Source organism: Ceratotherium simum, chromosome X, assembly GCF_057802395.1.
Source record: "Ceratotherium simum simum isolate JZ-2026a chromosome X, ASM5780239v1, whole genome shotgun sequence".
NCBI lineage: Eukaryota > Metazoa > Chordata > Mammalia > Perissodactyla > Rhinocerotidae > Ceratotherium > Ceratotherium simum.
Window position 1 is genome coordinate 2,050,263 of NC_141940.1, and position 20,794 is coordinate 2,071,056.

Here is a 20,794-nt window from a genome sequence, read left to right on the forward strand (position 1 = left end):
GGGGGGCTTCCTGTGAGCAGGGGTTTGGCTCCGTTATTGTGCATTGCTGCCCCCTAACCCCCCAGCACTGAGCACAGGGCCGGCACGAAGTAGGCCCTCTGGAAATCACTGTGGAGTACATGGATAGGGCACTGAATTCCAGTAGCCAGCATCTGCACAGGGTCACCACGCTTTACCATTGTCCCAAGATTTTAAAATGCTCTTCCCTACCTCAGTTCCAAGGACTATCTGAGCCATTGATAGAAAATTCTAGAAAATGCAAAGTAATCTATAGTGATAGAAAGCAGATCAGCATGCAAGGATGAGTGGAAGGGAGGGATGACAAAGGGGCATGAGGACACTTTTGAGGATGATGGAAATGGTGTGGTGGTGGTTTCACAGGTGTATATATCTGCTGTATCAGTACTTTTCAGACTGTATGCTCTGAATTATGTGCAGTTGATCATATGGCAATTACACCTGTTAAAAACAAATACATGTCCACACATACCAAAGGAAAAAAGCATGTGAGGGCGCTTAGCTCAGCACAGGTGCTAGTAGGGGTGGGTGGGCCTTTCCTTCTTCCACTTCAGGGTCCTTACCGGGGAAGACAGTGTGCTGTGGTGATACTGAATGGCTCCTGGGCTCAGCGCCTCTATTTCCTCACCTGCTAAAAGGGAATAGAGAGTGCCTGCCTTCCAGGGTCATTGCCATGGCAGGGGGCCCTGGGTCCCTTGGGATCTCATTTGAGTGGGGGGTGAAGTTGCTGCCATCAGGCCATTTGGTCGGTTGTTAAGGCGTGGAAATTGGATGGAGAAGGCCTTCCTCATGGACATGTCACAGTTAATGTGCAGTGACAGAAGAATGTCCCATGTTATTCTGAGGGTTTCCCTAATATGAAAGGGAGGGGAGAAAAAACACAGCAAGAGGAGCCCTGGGTTGTGAAGAGGTGTCACAGATAAGATTAGTTAGGAGATGGACAGGTACCAAAGTGGAGGCACATTCATGTCCTTCTGTGCATGAGACGAGCCAAAGGAGGAAAGACTGGGAAGCTGGAGATCAGGGGCTGGCTTTAGTTTGGGACAAGTCATCTTCCCTCTTTGTAAGGCAGTCTGCCTCTTCCTCGTGCTTACTTTGAGCAGCAGAAACAAAAAGAACTCCATAAAGAATATCATTTTTGATTACTGCTAGACCAGGGTCGTGCCCTTGGGACAGCCAGCTTAGCCCAGAGCTGGGTGGGTGGGAGGATGTTTTCAGTTGCCGTCCAGGGTGCCCAGGAAGCTGTCAGCATACACCTGCACGTAGATCTTGATGAGGACCTCAGGAATTGCCTTGCTTTTTCACAGGGGCAGGGAGGGGCATCCCTCCTTCCCAGCCACCCTCTCTGGGCAGGGCTGGGAGGTGCTGGAGAGGCTTCCTCTCCCATGGGTAGATGGATCAGATTTCAGCAGACCCTAGGTGGGCATTACCCACCTGATCAGCAGCTTAGGGGAGGGAGGAGTGGGGAGGGAGGAAGAAGAGACCCTTGAAGCACTTGCCTGGTGTCTGAACCCTCTTCAGGTGTATGCAAGTTCTGTCTGGTTCCTCGAGGGGGCACACTGGGCCAACGTGACTCCACCCTGAGGCCCTTGTTAAAATGCAGGATCTGATTGAGCAGGTCCAGGGTAGGGCCTGGGATTCTGCTTTTCTCACAAGATCCCAGGCCATGTCCATGCTGCTGGTCTGCAGACCACACTGAGTAGCGAGGACCTCAGGTAGGAACTTGGGATAAGTCATTGTCCAAGTGGGGCCCCAAGGGACGTAATTTGTTCTTCCATGCCACATGTAGCTAACCAAGCCTCCAACATACAGGCAGCTCACGTGGGAACCCTGACACACACACCACCCCCGAACTACTAACAAGGCCTTTGAGATGAAGGCCTCCTGTGCTTCCTTCTCCCACTCCTGCCCCTGGGCAGAAAGGGCGGGCGCAGAGTTATTGGGGTGGATGGTATGGCTTGTCCAGGCAGCCTCGACTGTGGGGACACACCGTTCACTGGGCCAGTCACATGTTGATGGAGTGTACTGCTGTGTCCCTGCTACAAATAAATCCCTTATGCATTAATGCACTTTGCAGCCACCAAGCAATTCCTTCTGGCCAGGCTCATCCTTGGATGGTGAAACCACTAGATAAAGGTTGTTGGGCACAGGATATGCACAGGGTCTCAAGGTATTACCCCAGATTACTTGTGCATTAGGAAGGGAACATGCAACTTTGCAACAGGGAGACCTGGCAGCCACCACCTTGACCACATGATCAAACCAAACCGAGCCTCCCCCACAGTGGGACAGCCTGACCGCCAGTGCCTTCTGATGGACAAAGCATCCGCTGGGCGACACGCTCATCAGAACGCTTAAGCTGAGTCTAACAAGGGCAAATCCAGACTCTGGAACATTCTACAAGGCAGCTGCCCTGGACTTTTCCAAGAGGTCAATGTCATGAGAGTAAAAAAGAAAAAAGTGGATAGATTGTTCTAGATTAAAGGAAACTAGAGACATAACAATTAAATATAGTGTGTGTGGTCCTTACTGGATCCTGGATCCAAAAAAACCAAACAAACCAGAAGGCTATAAGAGCATCAGTGGTGCAGTTGGAGAGCTGCGGAAGTGACGGGTAGATCAGTGCTAAGTCCAGGAGCATGTTAAGGGTGTGGTTTCCCCGGAAATGGGAGCATTGGGGTCAGCATCCTGCTTTCCAGAGTGTGTGTGTGTGTGGAAAGGAGAGAGCATGTGGGGCAGAATGTGCACTCTGGGGAGATGTGGCTGAAGGGAGTGCAGAGGTCCACCGTCAGATGCTCCTGTGGATTGATAATTGTCAAAATCCAGAGTTGGGAAACCATGAATGAGGACTTCTGCTGCACCATTGAAAAGGCAGGAGTGCAGAAAGCCTGCTCTTGGCTCAGGCTGTCCTTCTCTGGGCTTCTTTTTTCCTCGCCCATGCTCCATCCATTTGGAGGTCCCCATAACACTTGTCTGGGCTCCAGAAGCCAGAGACACAGCTGCATCCAAGGTGACCCCTGGACAATTCCTGACAGCAAAGCTGAGGGCCAGCCAGTAGATCAGAACCCAGGGGCCAAGGCAGAGGGTAACTTGCAGTTTCTGTTCTCTCCTAGCCTCAGTTTCCTCCTCAGCAGAGTGAGGTTAGAAGAGTCCTCGTGTAGCAGTCATGGGCACCCCTAGAAATTATGTAGTTAACCCCCTCCCCCTCGCCTTACCATGAGTGAAAGGGTCCTTCCCCAGGCTCAGGGGACCCCTAGTCACCCAGGCCAGGGCTCTTTTCTCAGTCTCCCCCTCCCTCCTCCTCGTCTGCCCGGGGATTCCCTATCAGAGCATTGAGGAAGTATGGCCAGTGCCTCCCGGGCTGCCAGGGCTGCCAGCGCGGGGACAAGCGCAGGAGGCAGGCTGCGGGCTGCCAGCCGCCACCTCCACGCGCTCTTTGTCTGCAGCTCCTGCCCGGAGAGGGGCGGGGGGCACCGAGCGTGCCTGGGGCCCCGCCTTCCACTGCCGTTGTAGCAATGAAGCATCGCTGCAGGCCGCCCCCCGCCCCCACGCCGCCCTCTGCCTCCCCCAGTGCCGGCCCTAGCTCCTGCCCAGTTGCAACTGCTCGCTGAGCTTCCAGCGTTACTCTCGCCTGCCCCTGTGTCCCCGTGTGTTCCCTCATTGCCCCCATGACCTCCTCGTCAGCCCCGGTGTCTCCTTCACCTGCTACCTGCTACTGTGTCCCTTCTCTTGCCGCCCCCGTCTCCCTCTCACCTGCGTCCCCCACCACCCTGCCCCGTGATCCCCTCCCTCCCCCAATTCTCCCATGCCTTCTCAAGGGCTTGGTGCCTACATTTTCCCTCACTTTCTTTGGCATATGAATTTTTTCCTCTTCTGAATCTCTCACATCAGCATTCCCACGCACTCAAGTGTCTCTCCTGGAGAAACCCAAACGCAGGGCTCTCCCACAGCCCCAAAGCCACTGTTCCCAACCGCTCCCACCCCATTCTCTGCAAAAGCTCCCAAAGGCTGTGTCTACATAGGCTGAGCTTCACACCCAGCACAGCCATTTGGGTGTCCGCCTCCCCAACCACCCACCTGTAAACAAATCCAGAGGGCCATTCTGCACCCTGGGCGGTCCCTCCCTCCCTCTCCTCCAAGTGCTCTCCTCTCTGGCTGACTGCCAGCTCTGGGTCTCTCCCCAACCCTCAGTGTCTCTGGTCTGCACTCCGTCTCCAGGTGATCTCCTCCATCTCGTGATTTTAAATCTAGAACAATCCCTAATTGAAGTCAATAACAATGGCCACATGACGCTTGTCTGGTGCCTTGTCTTTGGGACACATGTAGGTGGAGTAGGGCACTGGGGATGTCTGCAGGTCTCAGAAACTTCAAATCTGAGATAAAAATTTGCATTGAATAAAACATGCCCATTTCCTGCCCTCCCCAACCCCTCTGTCCTCCCCAGTGGGCCTCACTTCTGTAAGGTCACCCATGGTCTCTCTGCATCTGGGCAGCAGTTTTATTTTTATTGTGGGAAAATATATATGACATAAAATTTACCATTAGTGACAGCACATTCACAGGGTTGTACAACCAGCACCACTATCTAGTTCCAGAACATGTTCATCACCCCAGAAGGGAACGCCATACCCATTAAGCAGGCACTCCCGGTTCTCCCTTCCTCAGCCTGGGACAACCACTAATCTGCTTTATGTCCCCGTGGATTTGCCTATTCTGGAATCATATAGTATGTGGCCTTTTGTGCCTGCCTTCTTGCACTTGGCTGGACTGTTTCTATCCATGTTGTAGCATGTGTCAGGACTTCATTCCTTTATATATGGTTGAAGAATCCACTGTGAGATGGTACCATGTCATGTTGATCCATCTGTTGGTGGACACTTAGGTTGCTTCCAAATTCAGGCAATTGTGAATAGCGCTGTGGTGAACATCTGCGTATGAGTTTGTGTTTGGATGCCTGTTTCCAGTTTTTGTGGAATTGCTGGGTCACATGGCACCCCACATCTAGACTGTTTTCCACATCCACTGCCCCATTTTACATTCCCACAAGCATGTATGGAGAGTTCAGTCTCTCCACATCCTCAGCAACACGCCTTTTCCGGTTTCTGACTCCAGCCATCCTAGTGGGTATGAGTTGGTATCTCATGGTGGTTTTGATTTGCGTTTCCCTGATGGCTAGTGATGTGTCTGGCATCTTCTCTTGTGCTTATTAGGTGTCCCTCCTCCCTCCCTGTCCCTTGTCCCTAGCCCAGCAGGTCCTGGCAGCCCCCATCTCCAATGCCACCCTCTGAGCCAAGCCACCATCATCTCTGGCCTGGGCCACTGCAGTTGCCTGCTGGTCTGTCCCCTGCCTCCACTCTGTCCCCTATGTCCATTCTCCTCATAGAGGCCAGGGTGATGGCTGGCCTCCCCTGTGCACATTATTCTCCAGTGAGCACCAATTCATTCCATCCTAGGGAATGGAGGGAATGTTCTTTGCAGTCCCTAGCATGGCTGGCTCCTTGTCATCATTCAAGTCTCAGTTCAAGTATCCCTAGAGAGCTTGTCCCTGCGCACTGGATCTAAAGCAGCCCCCATCTGGGCATTTTCCACCATGGAACTCAGTGCTCCGAATGCAATCTGAAATGGCCTTATTTGTGCATTTCTTGCCCAGGATCATGTCTGTCTTGTCCACAGCTCTCCCTCCTAGTTCTGCTTTGGTCAGATGAGCATTGGCTCTGAGAGGGCAGTGGGGCTTCCACGTTCAGGGACACAGGGACACGTGCCCTCTTCCTTCCGATGGTTCCCAGCTGACCAGGGACTCGAAGGGTCACTTGTACACCCATAGCCCACGTGCTGGCCTCACCTCCTGGGCTCTCCACCACCACCCTTCTGAAATGCGGCTTTGTCCCTTCCCTCCCGCCTTCTAACCCAGGCCCTTGGGGGGAGTGGGGTGTGTGCTGGCTCCCACAGCTGGAAGCACTCTGCCTCTCAGCTTCCTAAAGGGAGACAGGGGGCCTCCCTCCCCTTCTTCCCTGGCCTCATGCTCTGCTATCCCTCCTCTGCTCCCTGGAGAAGCCGATTGGAGAGAGCACAGTATGGGCTTGTCCCAGGAATCCCTTGTTCTCAGCCCCCTGGGTATGAGAGAGCAGGCGTCCCCCAGGGCCACCCTGAGAGTACAGGAGCAGCTGGAAGTGGCCCAGGCACCTAGACTCCCTGGCCTTGGTGCAGTAGCCTCTGACGCCCCACCTGCGGGGGCCCCTCAGCTTCCTTGCTCACCCCCAACATCCTTGATTGTTAGAAAGGTTTTCCCACGCCCACCACAACTCCCTCCAAATCCTCCTTTTGAGCTTGGGTTGAGCTAGGTCCCTGCCCCAGCTGTGTCTTGCCCCCCCGCCCCCTGCCATCCTGGCCAGCCACAGTGCTGGTGGGAGGGTCACACCCCAGGAGCCTGGCTTAGGTTGAGGGGCTGGGGTGGGCATTGGGGTGCCGACTGGGCATGGGCTCCCTTTGAAGGCAGAGCTGGGGGCCTGCCAGCTCTGCCTCCACCATCATTGGCTGGTGCCTAGGGGTCAGTGTCCCCCTACCTGGGGGCCTCTTTTCTTCTTCTGCTCAGGCACTGGGCTGGGGGAGATGGGGGCCCACACTCTGGCCACCTACAGAACACTTCTTGCAAATGCAATCCTAGAGGAAGCCAGTGGGGTTAGGATGGGGGGATGGGGGTGGGAGGGTGTCAGCTCAGTGCTGCCCTGGGGCCTGAGGCCCTGAGGCTAACTGGCCAGCCCCGTGGCCAGGCCCTCTCCAGCCCTCCAGAACCAGCTTCCCAGTGCTCCCTGGGGTGGGTGTGGGGCCCTCTTGGCCACCTCTCCTAGGGGGTGGTTGGCTGTGATACACCCACCCATCACTTCCAGTCCAGAGGTCCTGAGGGGAATGCCCTTCCTCCACCTGGAGCCCACAGCCCAAGGGTCCCCTGGGGCCTCTTTCACTCCTTCTGGGCCTCCAGGCTTCTGGGAGCCGCCTCTTCCTTTTTCAGGACACCTGGGCAGGAGGTTGAAGGCAGTGGGGGGAGAAAGTGGCGCCTCCTGAGCCTCCTCAGAGCAAGTCTGGATGTGAAGTCTGATGTGACATTGCCACTGCTTTCCTGGGATCGGCTCCCAGGAACCTGTGCTCAGAGGCTGCAGTCCCACCTGGGCTGCCCAGGAGCTGGGAGCACCAACCAGCCGGCTGCCACGGAGCCTGGGGCCTCAGGGAAACTGAGTGGAACACAGGCTGGATTGCTTTTGTGTTTTCTCTCTGATTAGAAGAGTGATGTTCAAGGCTGGCCCCCTGGCTTAGCGATTAAGTGCGCGCGCTCCGCTACTGGCGGCCCAGGTTCGGATCCCGGGCGCACACCGATGCACTGCTTGTCAGGCCATGCTGAGGCTGCGTCCCACATACAGCAACTAGAAGGATGTACAACTATGACATGCAACTATCTACTGGGGCTTTGGGGAGAAAAAAGGGAAAAAAAATGGAGGATTGGCAATAGATCTTAGCTCAGGGCCGGTCTTCCTCAGCAAAAAAAAAAAAAGAGGATTGGCATGGATGTTAGCTCAGGGCTAACAAAAAAAAAAAAAAGAAGAGTGATGTTCATTGGAGAAAATGCTTACAGCACCTAGAAATACTCTGTCCTAGAGATAACCGCTGCTAATAACATTTTTCTGTTTTCATGCATGTCCTTCCAGTTTTTAAAGGAAGTATTGTGTAATATTTGATCCATACGCACACACCAATGAATGTATATGACATATGCATCCATGCACCATAGTTGTAAAAGCCCCAGGAGCCCTGGGCGCCCTCCCCGCTGGCACATCCCTCCCTCTCTGCACCCCGCCTCCATCCATCTGCCTCCCACTCGCCGAGATCCACACGCCCAGAATGGGGGTCCCACTGATCTCAGCAGGTCTTTTTTGCTTAATATTTTATCAGGAGAATTTTCCAGCAATGTTATTTTTTTTTAAAGTTTGTAACGTTTATTTTTTTATTTTATTTTTTTTTATAATTTTATTTATTTATTTATTTTTTCCCCCAAAACCCCAGTAGATAGTTGTATGTCATAGTTGCACATCATTCTAGTTGCTGTATGTGGGACGCGGCCTCAGCATGGGCGGGAAAGCGGTGCGTCGGTGCGCGCCCGGGCTCCGAACCCGGGCCGCCAGCAGCGGAGCATGCGCACTTAACCACTAAGTCACCGGGCCAGCCCCATGTAACGTTTATTTTTTCAAAAGACAATATAGCCATGGTTATATAAAGTTTGGAAAACAGAAAAAAAGATCTCAGGTTTCCGTTTCCCTCACATAATGTAAATTCTTTCCCAGCCTTTTTCCATAAACATATTTTATATGGTAATTATCATAGTTCACGTGTCGTTTTATATCTTTTTTGAGAAACAGGCTTGTTATTGGAAGACTCTGTGGTAGGGCAGCTGTACACTTCAGTGAGGTAGACACTTCTGCTTAAGATTGTTGTCAAGTTTTTGGCATTGAAAATAATCTGGTGGGCCAGCCCCTCTGGCCTAGTGGTTAAGTTTGGCACACTCGGCTTCAGTGGCCCTGGTTTGATTCCCAGGCACGGACCTACGCCACGCGTCTGTCAGTGGTCATGCTGTGGCGCCGGCTCACATTACAAAAACAGGAAGATTGGCAACAGATGTTAGCTCAGGGCAAATCTTCTTCAGGAAAAGAAAAAAAATAATCTGGTACCTTAGTAAGTTAAATATAGAAGGACCAGGGCCGGCACCGTGGCTTAGCCGTTGGGTGCGCGTGCTCCGCTGCTGGCGGCCTGGGTTCAGGTCCCGGGCACGCACCGACGCACTGCTTCTCCGGCCATGCTGGGGCCACGTCCCACATACAGCAACTGGAAGGATGTGCAGCTGTGACATGCAACTATCTACTGGGGCTTTGGGGGGAAAATAAATAAGTAAATAAAATCTTAAAAAAAAATATATATATATAGAAGGACCATATGGCCCAGCAATTCCACTCCTAGGTCCACCCCCAAAAGATTTGAAAACAGAGACTCAAACAAAAACTTATACATGAATGTTCATAGCGGCATGATTCACAACAGCCAACAGGTGGAAACAATGAAATGTCTGTTGATGATGAATGCATAAACAAAATGTGGTCTGTGCACACAATGGAGTATTATGGAATACAGTGGAATATTGCTTAGCCATAAAAGAAACGAAGTACTACTGCTTGCTGCAATATGGATAAACCTAGAAAACATGCTAAGGAAAGATGCCAGACACAGACCACATACTGTAGGGTTCTATTCTTATGAAATGTCCAGATAGACAGAAAGGAGATTGGTCGGGTGCCAGGGGCTGGGGGCTGGGGGCTGGGTAATTGTGGAGAGAATGGGTAGGGGGGTCTCCTTTTGAGGGGATAAAAATGTCCTGGAAGTAGGTAGGGGTGATGATTGCACAACAACGGGAATGCGCTAAATGCCACTGAATTAATTGTAGACTTTATTTTTTTATTATTTATTTATTTATTTTGTGAGGAAGATTGGCCCTGAGCTAACATCTGTTGCCAATCCTCCTCTTTTTGCTGAAGAAGATTGGCCCTGGGCTAACATCCATGCCCATCTTCCTCTACTTTATATGGGACGCCACCACAGCATGGCTTGATAAGCAATACGTAGGTCGGTGCCCAGGATCTGAACCTGTGAACCCCGGGCCGCCAAAGTGGAGTGCGTGGACTTAACCATTACGCCACTGGGCCAGCCCAATTGTACACTTTAAATGGTAAATTTTATGTTAGTGTATTTTACCACAATAAAAAAATAATGCTGTTCTGAACATCCTTGTAATTCATGTAATATCTATTGCTATTATTTTAGGATCTATTACTTAGAGCAAATTTACTGAATCAAAGGGTATGATGGAACATTTTCAAAGTTCTTTATTGTTATTGATGAATTCCTCCAGAAAGTTTACCATTTTACACTCTGGGTAGGAATCAGACTGAGAGTGTGTGATCGGATGATGGGGTCAGCCAGGATGAGGGACACTCATTGTCATGGGGTCTGGAGGTGGCCACTGCTCTTGGGACCTGTGGAGACTGGGCGTTCAGCCGCTTCCAGGGCCCAGGGATCCAGGGCAGTGAGCCCTTTCTTGGTGTGTAAATGGGAACCTGGCCATCCACAAGCAGTGTGAGGGCCACCTGGGCCACATTTGGGCCAAGGGGCACCTCTAAGGCTCATGTCCCCTCTCCCCGGCAGGGCAAGGACACCTTTCTGCAGAGCCTGTGGTGGAAGTGGAGTGACTTCCAGCTCCGCAGGGATTGGGTTGGAGCTGTGGTCCACAGGTCCACCCACTTGGGCCCATCCCCATAGCAGGAAACGGATCCCTGTGGATCTGTGTGAGAGGTCCCCCAGTAGAGAGCATGGAGTCTCAGGCAAAGCAGCACTTTAGGGATTGCTTGCCTGCAAGCACACTATGAGACCAACAGGATTGGCTGCCAAAAGGTAGTTTCTAGCTAAGGCAAAGATTAAAGCCTGGCGCATGTCAGCAAGGCCACACAGCCCACCAAGGAGCACTAGAGAAGATGAGAGCTGTCGGGAACTGGGATGAGGGGGGTTGTGAGACATTCAGGTGGGCTTCAGGGTGTGAAGTATTGGAAGATAAAGTGGATTTCTACTGGATTGTTGTAAAGGAGAGAGGTTTCCACTTGATGGAGGCAACACCTCATAGTGAGAGTTTTCTGACATCGGGATCCACCAGCAAGTACTGCTCTCCCCGAACCAGAGGGGCTGTGGCTGAAGCTGATAGCCTTGTGTCCACACAGAACCTGATCCTAGCTGGGATCCTGGATAAAAGAAGTAGCTAGGCTGGCCCAGTGGCATAGTGGTTAAGTTCACGTGCTCTGCTTCAGTGGCCTGGGGTTTGCAGGTTTGAATCCCGTGCACGGACCTATGCACTGCTCATTCAAGCCATGCTGTGGCAGCATCCCACATACAAAATAGAGGAGGATGGGCACGGATGTTAGCTCAGGGCCAATCTTCCTCACCAAAAAAAAAAAGAGAGAGAGAAACAAATGAGAAGATTACTAAGTAATAGCAAAGATTTGATCAAAATGAACAAATTTGGGCCAGCCCAGTGACATAGTGGTTAAGTTAGCATCTTCCACTTCATTGGCCTGGGGTTCGTGGGTTTGGATCCTGGGTGTGGACCTACACATTGCTCATCAAGCCATGCTGTTGCGGCGACCCCCATACAAAATAGAGGAAGATTGGCATAGATGTTAGCTCAAGGCCAGTCTTCCTCACCAAAAAAAAAAGTAGCTAGGCCCCTGCCCTCGGGCACCCAGGCCTGGTGGGGAGACAGACATGAAAGCAGAGCTGAGGGCCACCTTCTCCCGGGGAAGCTTTAGGAAGGCTGGGTGGGGCCCCTCGGGGCCTGGCTTCCCCTCTGCGCTGAGGACATGCTGTCTGTTCTCTGTCCCGGCCTGGGCCTCCCCACACCCATCCTGAGCCTTTGACCTCTGTCGGGCCCTCTCAGGTCGGAAAATGAGGTGTGGTGTGAATGTATATGGCAAGGCCTGCAGTCAGCCTCCAGAGCCTCATGGAAGTCAGGTCACGTGGCCATCAAACCTTGCCCATGTGTTTGCTCTACCAGGGGGCCGTTGGTGCCAGGCACTTATTTGCTTAGCATGCTCCGAAACCGAGGCTTGAGCAGGGCCTCAGCAAGTGGCTGCTGAGCAGTGGCTGTGGCTCTTCCGCTGGGGATGGACGGGCCTGGGCACCTGGCCTTGAGTGGGTATAGGTGACAGGAGTGGGAGCAGGAAGTGATGAGCAGGTGCCAGGGAAGAAGGATGTGTGAGGGGGCAGGAAAGAGTGGCAGAGGTGAGGGTGTGAGGGGAAGAAGGCACTGCAGAGCCCCTGACAAATGAATAATGTACTAGGAGGAGAATGACACAGGCTGACACTTAGTGCTTAGTGTGAGGTGGCGGGGGAGGGAGGGGAAGAGAAGACCCTCTGGAAGGACAAGAGGGTTCAACACAGGGTTATAGAACTGCCCCCACTACCACCAAGCCCTACCCCGCACTCATGCCCAGACCCCTACACCCACCTCATCCACAAAAGCCACCCACCACACATTCTATCCACACCCCCACACCTCAGCCAAAGCCCCACCCACACCCCTGTCCCCACCCCCACCCACCTACACTCACATACCCTCTGCCTCCCCACCCTAGATGGGTACCCACCTCCCACACATCCTCAGCCCCATGCTGCCTGAGACCGGGCCTGAGATGCCTGAGATGTGGTGGGTCCTCAGGGCTCTCCTGCTGCTCTGCAGAATCTCTGAACTCTGAATGGAAGGCATCTGACTGTGGTGGGCGTGTCCCAGCTCCTCCAGTCACCAGCTGAAGGACCCTGGGTGAATTCCTTAACCTCCCTGTGCCTCAGTTTCCTCATCTGTGAAATGGAGATACACGTAGTGCCTATTTCATAGCGCCATGCAGAGGACTCAGAAGTAACCTGTGTAAAGCACTCAGAACAGAGCCTGGCAGAGTTGCTCATTAGTAAACCATAGCTATTCTTACTGACTTGTGGCTATCATTAGTAATAATAGCAATGTCACTCTCGCCAGTGTATCCAGCCACCCAGGCTCGAAACCTCTGTGCCCCGAAGTCCTGAAGTCTCACCCGTTCCACTTCCTAATGGGTGATGACAGCAAGAGCTGCCCAGCTGGCCTCCCTCCCCCTGGCTGCCCCTCCATGTTGGAGTATTGTGACATCTTTTCTGTGAACTTCCAGAAACGTACTAGGCATCACTTTGGCACTGCATGTGCGCTGCCGCCCAACCTTGGCAAGAGTTGGGTCTTGTTGGCCTCAGCTCCCTTCCAAAGGTATTAAAGGCAGATCCCTGACCCCATTCCTCCCCTTTCCTCTCCGGAGGGATTCAAGTCTGTCATTCTGATGTGTTTTCTACTCCTTATGCTATTAATAAGCACGTATGTCTCCATAAACCATGTGTACGACCACGCCATGACTTCTGATCCATTCTCCCAATGCCGGACCCTGGGGCTGTTTCCGGTATTGGCTATTGTGACAATGCTGCTCACCTCCCAGAGTCCTAAACAGGCATCTTCTCAAGGGCTTATGGGGCAGTCTGGGCTCCCTTTTCCAGGAATGAGCGTTTTCCTATTAAGTTGTTTGTATTTTCTTAGTGTTTTGTAGGAATTCTTTGTATGTTCTGATTAATCCCTTGTCAGTTCTATGCATTGTAAGGATCTTTTCTTAGCCTGTCTTCTCACTGGGTTTATTGTGTTTTTTGTTGTCCAGAAGTTTTACATTTTAACCTAGTCAAATGGTTTATATCTTTTCCATTCTTTTTTATTTATTTTTTTTATGAGGAAGATCGGCCCTGAGCTAACATCTGCCAATCCTCCTCTTTTTGCTTGAGGAAGACTGGCCCTGGGCTAACATCCATACCCATTGTCCTCCACTTTATATGGGATGCTGCCACAGCATGGCTTGACAAGCGGTGCGTCGGTGCGTGCCTGGGATCCGAACCTGCGAACCCCGGGCTGCCGCAGCAGAGCACGTGCACTTAACTGCTGTGCCACGGGGCCGGCCCCATCTTTTCCATTCTTGTCTGCCCATTTTTTATCTTAGGGAGTGCTTCTCTATCTCAATATCATAGAGACATTGTTCCCTCACCACCAACGTAGGCCATTCTGCTGTGTCCATTTAGGCCTTGGATCCGTTTTGAATTGCTTGGCAGGGCTTGGAGCAGTGGCGGCAGGGGAGGTGGTGAGCAGCAGTGGGTCCTGGGTTTCTTCATGGGGAGAGCATCCAGTGTGTGTAGACGTTTGCATGTGGCTTGAAGAGGACTCTGAGGGGAAGCTTGCCTGAGCCTGGTGATGTGGAGACCGGAGTGGAGACGTTGAGCAGGCAGTCTGAAGGTCTTTCTCTACCTCATGACGGTTGGGTGAAGGCAGGGCTCGAGCAGGACACTGGACCCTTACTGTGTGCCTGGCCCCACGCTGCTTTGTCACGGCCCGGTATTTCCCCATCTTGTTGGTAGCCCTCACCCCATCTGGGAGGGGCTCATTTCTTACTTGTCATGGCCTGTCTCTGCCCTACCCACCCTCGTTAGCTCTTGAGGCCCACCATGACTGAAGAGGAGCAAGAGGAGGCTGCAGGAGCCCGTGGCGCTTACCTGCAGAAGTGGCCCTGGAGTCCAAGCTCTGCACCCAGAGATCTGCCTCTGCACAGCACCGCGTGGGTCAAAGGGGAAGGCTGCAGGGCTGTCACAGGCATCACTCTGATGGCCCCATCTGAGGTGCTGAGGCTGTGCGTGCACCCATCCCCCTCTTGACTCCCAGCCCACCCTGCGTTCCTCTCCCACTGCCTGGGCCCAGTTTCCATAGCAACGCTGCTGCTGGGTAAAGATTCCAGGGAGAAAGACATTTCCTGCGTTTCTCAGTGTCACTTGAGTGTCCCACTGCACACTTATCACCCTGCCCCAGGACTTTCCCCCTCAGAGATCCTGAGAACAGCTCAGCCCTTCTGCTTCTTAAGGAAGCCTTTGACTTCGGGGCAGCGGGGAGCTGGTAAATGTTCAAAAACAAAAAGCCCTGGTTTGGAGCGTTTCCCGATTTCCATGGTGTAAAGACTCCCACCACAGCCGCCAGTGTGATGTCCCTGGACTTTTGAGTTGGGAAGAGATGTGCAGTTACACACCATTATGTGGTATCTCCTCCTTCCAGACACACTGGACATCAGTAACCCTAAGAGCACAGGTAACAGGAAAGTGTAGTAAAGTAATTAGAAAGCCAGGAGCTTGGAGTATTTATTGCCTTTGTTTTTGATGTAATCCATTTAGTTATAAGTTTATACAATTGAAATGTTGAGGGCCGGCCTGGTGGCTTAGCGGTTAAGTGCACGTGCTCTGCTACTGGCGGCCTGGGGTTTGGATCCCAGGCGCGCACCGATGCACCCCTTCTCCGGCCATGCTGAGGCCGTGTACCACGTACAGCAACTAGAAGGATGTGCAACTATGACATACAACTATCTACTGGGGCTTTGGGGGGAAAAAGGAGGAGGATTAGCAATAGATGTTAGCTCAGAGCCGGTCTTCCTCAGCAAAAAGAGGAGGATTAGCACGGATGTTAGCTCAGGGCTGATCTTCCTCACACACACACACACAAAAAAAAAGGTTGATAATGGCTGTGTTTAACCACTGGCTCGCAAACTTTCCCGACAGTTTAACAATCAGCTCTGCTAAGGGCTTCAAGGCCATTCCTCACACTTCCTCTGTCTACAGCCTTTCCCAGACTGTCCTTCCCAAATAGCCCCTGCAGCTGGCCCTTTCTCCCGTGCACTCAGCCACGCAACCTCTATTCCATCCTGCCTTTATAACTGCAGTCTCTCTGGCTGTACCAAACCTCACAGTCGGTCTCAGGCTGACCACATTCTTCACACTTAACCATTAGTTGGAAACGAATACCTTCTTAGCCGACAAGCTGTCCTTGATACCCTTTGATCCAATAATTCCACTTCTAGAAATTTTCTCTAACATAACCATAGATTACACAAAGATATACATAGAATATATGAACAGAACATAACAAAAATTTCTTTGCAACCTTCTCTATAATAAAACAAAAGTGAAAACCACTTTAGTGATGGACAGTAGGGACCAAGCCAACACAAAACGATGGTCCACCCACGTGCTGCTCTGCTCCGGCCCCAGGGGCCTGTGTTGCAAGATGATTGACAGTGAAAAGAGCCTAGGAATGAAAGATATGAACACATTCCCAGCAGTTACATCCCTAAGATCGTGGGTGGTTTTTGTTTTCTTCCTTATGGTTATCTGTATTTTTCAAATGTTCTACAATGAACCTTTCTTTCTTTTATAATTAGACAAAATTAATTTAAAAAAATCTTTTCCAACTATGGAAAGTTTGGGGAGAGGGGAGACATAAAAGCTGAAATTACTATCTACAAGGACATAATCAAGTAGCAGAAAGGTAATTATTTGGGTTCCGTGGCTCAGAGGAGCCACTGGCCGTCCAGGGGTCCCCCAGGACTCTCTGTGGTTTCCTAGGACAGCCCAGTCTTCCTGGGACAACATCCAGGAGCTGGTCTGTTATGTTGCAGCTGGGAGCATGCGATTTCACGGTTGCATTGGGCATCTCTATGAAGAACCCCATCCCCCTGAGACACCCAGGGAGGGAGGGAGCACTGTGAGAATGTGAAGACTGGGACAACTCAGCGAAGCAGAAAGGGCTCTCATTTGCCACCACTGCCTGTGTCCGTGTGCCCTCCCCAAGTGGGGCCCTTCTCCCCTCGTCCTGCAGAAGCTCTGTCCCTGGGCAGGCACTGGGTCCCGGGCCTGCGCTCTCCATGCTGACTGTCAGGGACTTGGCTTCTTTGCTTCTGCCTGCAAGCCAGCCTCATAGCCTCTTCCTGGCCCCTCCCCCTCCTCTGATGCAGGCCAGGTGGTGGTGGGGGTGCTGCTCATGAAGCCTTCCCTACCTTCTTTCCTAGGTAGGTGGGGTGTGGCCAGCCCTGGGCTTCCTTAGCGGCAACCCCGGAGGTCTGTTTCAGTGCTTACCTGCTGGGTGTAGCCATTTGGGATGTCACCGCTAGTATGTGGCCTCCCCAGGCCCAGAACAGCCCTTCCACAGGCTGCTGAGTGAGGGAGAAGACCCTGCCATTCCCCCTCCTCTGGAAACTGCTTCCCGATTCCCCTTCCCTGGCCCTATGACCCGTGCCCTGAATTCTGGCTGTGTTTGGTCCATCCTTAGTCTGCTTGCCTCCCCACCAAGGAAGACCTCAAGGTCATAGTGCATGGTGCTGGCTTCACTAGCTTGAAAGTGACCATCCCAAGGCCCAACGCACACATGCTGCTGCAGAAATTAGTGGCTGGGCTGGGGCCAGCCTTCTGCCCGCAGGTGCCTTGAGGGCATGCCTTGCTCCTTCCACCTGGGGCCCTGCCCTGGAACTCTACTGGCCTCTGCCTGGAAGGCCCTCCATCCTCCACTGGCTATCATCCTGCTCTCCCCCCAAGGCTGTTCCAATCTCGCCTTCTCCTTGGCCCCCAGCCTGTAATGGCCTCCTCCTCCCCGCCCCAGTACTCTGACCACTGCGCAGCCTGGCCTGGCTCATGACTTTGACTCACTCTCTTAGTCTTGTAGAGCCTCGGTTGTCTCATCTTCAGAATGGGTTGTCGGAGTCAGGGTTTGGGGGAGACGCACATCAGGTGCCCAAGAAACCAAGAAAGGTGTTGGTCTGATAGGGGCCCCTTCCTTGGCACCTCTCCTAGGCTGCCCTGCGATGCCAGTTGGCTCTCAGGGTGGCCTTTTCTCTTCAGCGTGTCCATCGCTGCCTTTAGGACAGATCCTGTCCTTCCTGTCTTACTCTTCCTGAACCTTCCGCCTGAACCTGTTGACTGACTCCCATCAGGAGAGGAGTCAAGGTCTTCCTCCTGCCTTTATATCAGATGAGCACAATAGACGCTCGGTCATTGCCAGGGGGGACTCTCCTCCATCTTCTAGATGCTAGCTCTGGCCTCAGTGCTTCCTGAAGGAGAAACAGGTCCTGGAGTGAAGAGGACAGAAGAGTGGATGGCTCCTGCTGGAGGAGGGCTGAAGGATGTTCTAGGGCAAGGGCAGAGCCCCCAGACGCCATGCACAGTCACTGGGGCTCCTTGGCCATCCTGACAGACTGTGTGGGGGCAGGGCTGAGAAGTGGGGTTTGCCTGGGAATGAGGGCGCCAAGGGGAAGCGGGGCTGAGGGTAAAGAGCAGATCCCTTGGTTGAGTAGACTGGGGCTCGAGGTGGCGGGTTCTCATGGGGGCCTGTCTCTGCCACAGGTGAACGGGAAGGAGCTCTCCAAGTTGTCTCAGGAGCAAACCCTGGAGGCCCTGCGCTCCTCCAAGGAGCCCCTGGTTATCCAGGTGCTGAGACGCAGCCCCCGCCTCCGGGGGGACAGCTCCTGCCAAGACCTACAGCTGGTGGACAGTGGCACTCAGACTGACATCACCTTCGAGCACATCATGGCACTGGGCAAGCTGCGCCCGCCCACCCCACCCATGGTCACCCTGGAGCCGTATGTCCTGTCTGAGCTGTGAGTCGCCCTCAGGAGGCCCCCGGGACCTGCCTCCAGAGAGGGCACACCACCTGGGGCAGCTGTCCCCCCGCCACCTGAGGCTACATTGCCGCAGCTCTGGGTATGGCAGGGAGACCCTGACTGGCCTGCCCTCTCGGGCAGGAAGCAGGCTCCTTGACCTTCAGAGCTGATTGTGGCACCCAAGGGCTCAGAAATCTCTTGGCCTCGAGCCTCAGGCTGGACACCAGCTGGTGAAGGGGCCAGGGGAGGCTGACATGCAGGCTCCCCGTTGTATCTACCCCAGGGCCAAGGGAGGACCGTCCTGGGACCTTGCTGCTAGAAGGTTGAGGTCCTCAGCTCCTTCTCCATCCTCTCTCCTCTGCCGCCCCATCGTCTTCTGCCTCACAAGCATCACCCCTTGAATCTTCTTGCATCCTTGTCTGTCCCATCCCTCTATCTGCTCTGAATTTCCTCCATCTCTTCGGCTTCTTTCTTTGGCCCGCTCGGAAGAAGGGCTTCTCATCCAGGCCTGGTGGCTCATGACTGTGTGAGCATTGACTCATTCCTGCTAGTCTAAACCCGTGCTGCAGGGAGGCAGTCCCGGGATCCCCTCCTCTGCAGAGAGGTAGGCCCAGGGCCACCAGCAGCCAAGCTTAGCCTTGGGGCAAGGAGGGCTGCCCCTGGAGGTAGAGTGCATCCTCCTCCATTCCCCAGCAGTCCTCTGGGGCCTGGATAACTCCTGGGGGCGTTGCATGAGTGGGGCCAGTGCTGGACGGGAGGGGCACCTGCAGTTTGGAGAATTTGGTCTCTGCTGGCTGGCAGGGGTAGAGTCTGGGCAGGGGGACAGGGCAGGATGGGGCAGGGAGAGTAGACCCCCGCACACTCCCATTCGAGAAGCATTCCTGGTCTTCACATGGATGCATGTAGCTCAGAAGGAAGGGGGTTCCAGAATACGGAAGAGGTGCCGAGCCACCTCTCCCTGAGTGTATACCCGGAGCGGGGCTCCATGCTGAGTGCGCTGGGATGGGCCAGCCCGGGAACTGGGACTAGGGCATGAGAAGCAGATGGCTAGCCTGACCCTGCCTTCTTCTGGGCAGCCCCGCCATCAGCCATGAGTATTATGACCCAGCGGAGTTCATGGAGGGCGGCCCACAGGAGGCAGACCGTATGGACGAGCTGGAGTATGAGGTGAGCTGGGTGGCCAGGTTAGGGCAGAGCCTGGGAGCCAGCCCCAGGATGGCTGTCTGTAGCTCAGCTCAGGCCTGGCTCCTGCTGCGCCCAGGCGGCTGGGCCTCGTGGCCCCTCCTGATGCACAGCCTGTCACTCAGGCTCACGGGCCAAGTCAGGCTGAGTTGGGGAGGGCACGGGTAAGGTCCCGTGGTCAGTCTATGTTGGTGAGTCTGCGTCCCACACATGTCTGTGTCCTGTGCGTCCCGCGTGTCCCATGTGTGTCTTGGGCATTTCCTGGTAAAGAGACCACTGGACACATGCACCATTTGGGATGGTAAGAGAGACCCTCCCAGCTGGGGGCTGGAAACTCAGCTAGATGACAGGCTGCTGGGTTGGGGGCTGGACCATGGCTGCTGCCCCTGCAGCATGCGGCCTTGCTCACATGTTTCTGGGGCTTTCTTCTGCTGTTTCCCGCATTCCCCCTGTTGCAGGAGGTGGAGCTCTATAAAACCAGCCACCGGGACAAGCTGGGCCTGATGGTCTGCTACCGCACAGATGACGAGGAGGACCTGGGCATCTATGTTGGAGAGGTACGAAGGCGGTGTGAAGGGGTGGGGTCTTCTAGAAGGCAATGGAGCCCTATGCCACCTTCCTGTGTGCTGGGACATCAAAGCTAGACTTTGACCATGCCCATCAGTACAGCACCAGTCAGGGGGTGTGGGGCGCCAAGGTGGTGGGTGCTGAGCCAGGGGCTGGCACATGGAGAGTCCCCACACCATCCTGTCACCACAGCCTCTCCACACTGCCCAGGGCTCTGAGGCTGCCCCTAAGGACTTAGCTGCCAGGCCTAGGGCCTGCTGAGCATCATGGGGAGGCTGCTGGCTGGTGAGGAACAGCAGGCAAGGCCGAAGCAGGACGAGCTCCTGGCCAGGCTTTGTTCTCCCTCCCGGGGCCTGGTACTCAGAGGACTCATTCTCCCCCAGGGCTGATTGTTTTGAGTATGGGAAAGTATCGAGCTTCCTGTGTTTGCCCAGCCTCTGACACAAAAAAGAACAGGCTTCCATGCACAACTGTACGAGCGCCAGCCGGGGGCATGGGCATGGGTGTGTGGGGGTGGTGGGCAGGGGCTGGGGAGCTTTTAGTTGGTGAGTTGGTGGCTCTTGCTGGGGAGAGGAGACCAGCCCTGGGCCCACTGTTCTGTCCCTGCCTCCTGGAGCTTGGAAGCTGCTGGTCTGAGCTGAAGAGGGAGCAAGCAAGAAGGAGTCTTCAGTTTGCTTTGGGGGCCCCCAAGGCGAGGCTGCTCCTTCCTACTGAAAGGCATCTTAGTGGAGGGTGCCAAGTCCTCATGATGCGTGTGCCTTGCAGGTGAATCCCAACAGCATTGCAGCCAAAGATGGCCGGATCCGTGAGGGAGACCGTATCATCCAGGTGAGCATGGGCAGGCCTGACTCAAGGCGCCGCTGTGCTGGCTGCCCTGCCACCTCTCCTTAGCCCATCCCAGCTCTCTCCTGCTAAGAGTC

General features: G+C 53.8%; 1 protein-coding gene across 2 annotated transcripts in view; it reads left to right on the plus strand.

Annotated features, from left to right (window-relative positions):
- The window catches only part of PDZD4 (PDZ domain containing 4), a 31,306-nt gene that overhangs the window by 7,321 nt on the left and 3,191 nt on the right, over positions 1 to 20,794 (plus strand). For both annotated transcript variants that reach the window (XM_004443309.3, XM_087427518.1), the window contains exons 2-5: positions 17,869 to 18,122; positions 19,202 to 19,292; positions 19,766 to 19,864; positions 20,640 to 20,702. In XM_004443309.3, the coding sequence (XP_004443366.1) occupies positions 17,869 to 18,122; positions 19,202 to 19,292; positions 19,766 to 19,864; positions 20,640 to 20,702 (507 nt within the window). The remainder of the gene's footprint in view (positions 1 to 17,868; positions 18,123 to 19,201; positions 19,293 to 19,765; positions 19,865 to 20,639; positions 20,703 to 20,794) is intronic.